We start from the raw sequence: 4,527 nt of genomic DNA, 5'->3' as shown, positions 1-4,527 counted from the left end.
CCCCCCCCCCCCCCCTTTTTTTTTTTGTTGTTTGTTTGTTTTTTGTATTCTTTTTTTTTTTTTTTTTTTTTTTCTTTTAACTCGTCGTATTTTCCTTGTCGCTCTCAACTTCGATATCTGTCAAACTCCTACGCGTTCCACTTTTCCCTCCCCAATAACCGTACGCTCTAATGGAGTTCATAATACATGTAGGCAATAATATTATGCATTTATGCCCCCTTACCTAATACAGCTGACAATTCCGATAAATGAACGCCACACCTTTACTATTATTATTATTATTATTGCAGCATCAGTGGGCAAGAAGCATGTCCTCGTGGAGGTACTTGGCGCGGCGTCGCGAGCGGACGAGGACAATCGCAATGGAAACAAAAACCAATGCCGCTGCTGCAGTGCTGACAGCAATACCGACCCATTTATTTCTTGCATTGTCAATACTCGGACTTTTTGGAGAGACATTGGTCACGTATTTCATGAATGTGAAGTTGTACACCTTTGGTAGACCGTATGTGGGCGGCATGGGCGTAAACAAGTCATCTTTCCATTCAAATGTGGGTTGCTGTTCATTTGTGGGGCCGCAGATGACATGGGAGGTGTAGTGGTGGAGATCCATAACCATTCCACTCCACGTGGCAATCTTCGCATCGGTGGCACCGTGGTCACGGCGGCCAAGGTACTCGTACAGTGGGCCGTAGTTCTTCGCATCCCCTGCTGGGTTCAGATCCCCACGTGAGGCAATTGTCAGCATGGCACTAAATGGAGGATTACACGTATCATTCATGCCAGCCCCGGTGCAGTTTTGAATGAGGGATAAATTGTCCTCCTTGTAGTTGTTGTACCGCATAAGACGCTTCATACTTTCAAGGCTGACCACGTCACTTTCATTGCGCTTAAACATCTTCGCCCTTGAGCAGTTTGTGTAGGAGAAGTAATCTCCAAACTCCTTCTCTTTCTTCAAGTAGCCGGAAATTTCGTAGACATTTTCAAAGTATGGAATGTTGTAACTCGCCCAGTAGCCATACTTATTGAGGTGTTCAGTCATGTCGGCAGCGGTTACCCCAAGAGGGTACGTGGAGCCCGGTAACTGTTCCGCAACCCAAAACGTATTTGCAGGCATTGGTGTCTTTGGATTTGCCACCGCAGCCATGTTTAACACCATCCACTGATTATTGTACGTACCACTGTTGTTAAGAGAAAAGTACTTCACCCACGAGGGGCTATCAGTGGCGAGGAAGTTGGCAATCATCACACGTAGAAACTCTGAGACGGTCTTTGGGTTGAGGTATGCGTACAGGCTGTCGTTGTAGATGCCATTCGTCGTTTCCATGACCGCCAGTCGTTCACTTGTCATGTACCAATCGTCAATACTGTGGATCATGCCGGGGTAAGATGACATTGTGACAGTGCGGTGCTCCACACGATACGTCTTGTACTGCCGCAACATGCTGTTGAATGAGGACCATGTGGCATGCGAAAAGTAAATGTCGTATTCCGTCACCTTCACAAGGGCTGAGCAATGGAGATCAAGAAAATGCCTCGGGTTCGTTTCCCGCAGCCCCGCGATGGTGTTTTGGGAGGACACCGACGCAACGACGTCACCAATTTCCGCCAGGAAGTTCAAATAAAACAGCCACGTGCGATTCAACAACACACCGCCCGCCCCCACACGGGCGTTGTACCCCGCCACCATGCCGTCAAGAAGAGCCAACAGATTCTTCAGCTGACGGCCGTACGCGTCAACCGCATCCGCGGTGTCCATGTACTCCACGTGTTCCTGGATCCACTTCACAGCCTCTGGCGAGCTTGCCAGGATTTCGTTCAAACCGCCCTTGCCCAAGAAGCTATTGTTCAATTGCGCTTCCATGCGCTTCTGCGTTGTGTACCCCTCGCCGTACCCCATTGCCTGGTAGGCTATTCGGAGCATCTCATCCCTCGTCTCAATGGGCCCCGAGTGCAGGAACTCCTTGTCCGCCTCCGCATTCACGACATCCCAGCCATTCTGCAGGAAGGTGTCATGCACCTCCAGTGTGGCGGCCACGGCGCCAAACAATTCCCCCTCCGTGACGGAAAACTCCTTTGTCTTCATGTTGTAACGCACCTTCACGGTCGTCACGTCGTCATTTTGCCAGAACTCCGCCCGTACACCACCCGTTGCGAGAATTGCAGTAGCCAGCAGTAGGAGTGTGACGCCAAAGATAACGTCCTTCACGATTCTTTCACGCCTCATTCTCGAGTTGCCTTTTATTATTATTATTATTTTTCTTTCACTTGCTTGCTTGTATTCTTTCCTTCTTTGTTTGTTTGTTTGTCTCCCCTATCGTTTTCAATTTTAATATAATAACTTTGTATTTCCACGTCACCTCGTTAAATAAAACGTTCGTGAAGCTCCCTCTCTCTTTCTTTCTCTCTTTCTCTCTCGTATGTATGGATGTATATATGCGTGTGTGTGTATGTTTGTAATTCTGCGATGTATGCGGTGATGACTCTAGCCAGTTAAACAGTCATGACGGTGACACACACACACACACACGGACAGACACAAAAGGGATGCAATGAAAAAAACAAAAAAAAAAGGCAAGTGAAGTCAAACACAGACACACATATATAAACAATAACAATAAAACACACACAATACATAACAGCCATCACAAGTGAAAACGTACCGTGGCAAATTTTCCTCCCACCACTTGTTCTCTCTGCTTCCCGCCAACAACTCCCACAACGCTCAGTCTAGTACATCGCGCCACTGCAGCTGCACATCATCCGCAAAGGAGCGTAGCGATGCAACGCGCTGTCGCACAAACGCCGCCTTCTTTTTTCCCTCACGCCACGGTGCGACAAGCTCCCGCAGCAACATCAGCGCCACAACATGAAAACCTGCCACCGGTGCGTACTCATTTCTCAGCGTGTCGCGCCCAACGACGGCGAAGAAGAGGCACGTGAGGATAAAGCCTGCAGTGAACCCTGGCAGGTGGGCCAGCAGCCTCATCAGCAGCGGGAGATACCGCACAAGCTGCATCAAGAGCGGTCCCCCAAAGCGCAACGGCGGAGCTTCCGCGTTCGGTTCTTCTGGCCGCGGCATCCATCGCGAAGCCATGCCCATTCCCTACCACCACAGTTCCTTTCCCTTCTCCTCCGCATATATACGCACGGAGTAATTCAAAAAGCAAAACAAACAACAACCAAAAAAGGGTGTCGCGGTGCCGCCGTGGTTGCATGCAACAAATCCCAGAAAAGAGAACCAAACAAAACTAAAAGGGATATCACGTTTCTTCCACACAATCTTTTTCCTTCACTTCACGCCTCCTGCAGCCACAAGATTCGCATCCTCCCGCCGAATCGCGTGCGGCTCTCCTCCACAAGTTCATTGCGCAGTTTCATCGTCTTCTCAAAGAGCTCCTCCACAGCAGCCCGTTCCTCTTTGCCCTTTTCCTGCGTCCGCACCACGCAAAAGTCCAGGATGCAGCGGAGTGTAATGAGAAGGGCCTCCCAGCACTCAAACTCCGGTTCCACATGATGCGCCGCATTGTCCGTGATGAATTTCTCCATATCATGGCGGACTTCCTGCACAAGTTCAAAAAGTCTTGCCCACACGTCTAATTCATAACCGACAGCAAATAAAGCCCGCTCCCGTGATTCAGCTGGATACTCTCCCCCCGCCTCTTCCTCGCCGCTGCAGTAACGTCGCCCGGTAGCTATTGTGCGGAGATAAACAGCAATGCCAGTGAAGATTTCCATCTTCTCTTGCTGCGGGTGCCGTTCTGTGGGTGGACTTGTGAGGGCGCGTGTTCGCTCAATCAGACGGTGTATATCGTCCCAGCGCAAATCCAACGCCTCCACCGTCCGCTGTTCACCATGGGATGCTTCCTGCAGCGCAACGTCCTTCACGCCAGAGGCCTCTGAAGCTTCTGCGACAACAGCGCCACGCACTCCCTCCACCATCTCTTCCCCACCCTCGCTCGTATGTGACGTGATCTCCGTTGACATGCCCTGTCGTTCACTTTGCTGCCGTTGCTCTTCTTCCATCGTGGTGCTGCCACTACCACTCGTGGCATCCGCCTCAATCGCGGAGGTCTTTTTGGCGGAGGCATGTACAAGCGGTGGGTAGGACTTAAATAGTCCCCTCTCGTCAAAACACACGCGGATTGGGCTCCATGGCTCGCGCGCGCCAATGTACCGACCCAACACACGGCTATCGGCCACCATCTCCACTTTAAGCCACAACGAGCGGTACAAATCATCCTGCGCCGCGCTGGAACCACGCACGGCATACCGCAAGAGCCGCTGTGCATCCGAGTCCCGAGAGCTGGCATGGGTGGAGTACTTCACCATCTCCATTAGTTGCGCCATGAGATCCGAAGTATATAGCACGCCGCTGTACGAAATCATCGTCAGTAATGATAGAAATACTCTTCGCTCAGAGACTGCACGAGTGTCGTGCAAATCGGCGTCGACCGCGCGCTCTGCGGCAGCAAGAAAAACAGAGCACACGTCTGTATCTTCAAAATCCGTGTACTTTAACAACTT

At 50.8% G+C, this 4,527-nt stretch overlaps 3 protein-coding genes across 3 annotated transcripts, besides 7 other annotated features; all 3 read right to left on the bottom strand.

Moving 5' to 3' along the window:
• Window positions 1-4,527: a sequence feature (heterozygous, non-Esmeraldo-like haplotype).
• Window positions 16-78: a microsatellite.
• Window positions 264-286: a microsatellite.
• Window positions 293-2,227, bottom strand: Tc00.1047053510825.30 (lysosomal/endosomal membrane protein p67, putative; the record flags this gene model as incomplete). Its single annotated transcript, XM_798371.1, has 1 exon — window positions 293-2,227. The coding sequence occupies one exon, from the start codon at window positions 2,225-2,227 to the stop codon at window positions 293-295; it is 1,935 nt and encodes a 644-aa protein (XP_803464.1).
• Window positions 2,240-2,261: a sequence feature (AT_rich).
• Window positions 2,269-2,311: a microsatellite.
• Window positions 2,391-2,417: a microsatellite.
• Window positions 2,419-2,459: a microsatellite.
• Tc00.1047053510825.20 (hypothetical protein, conserved) lies at window positions 2,726-3,103 on the bottom strand (the record flags this gene model as incomplete). Its single annotated transcript, XM_798370.1, has 1 exon — window positions 2,726-3,103. One exon carries the CDS (start codon window positions 3,101-3,103, stop codon window positions 2,726-2,728), a length of 378 nt encoding a protein of 125 aa, XP_803463.1.
• Window positions 3,298-4,527, bottom strand: Tc00.1047053510825.10 (hypothetical protein, conserved; the record flags this gene model as incomplete). The annotated part of the gene is made up of 1 exon (XM_798368.1): window positions 3,298-4,527. A coding segment is annotated over one exon (1,230 nt), but the record flags the coding sequence as incomplete, so codon positions are not given.

This window comes from Trypanosoma cruzi, genomic scaffold (genome assembly GCF_000209065.1).
Source record: "Trypanosoma cruzi strain CL Brener 1047053516899 genomic scaffold, whole genome shotgun sequence".
Classification (NCBI taxonomy): domain Eukaryota; phylum Euglenozoa; class Kinetoplastea; order Trypanosomatida; family Trypanosomatidae; genus Trypanosoma; species Trypanosoma cruzi.
This window is presented reverse-complemented; position numbering and strand designations above follow the sequence as displayed.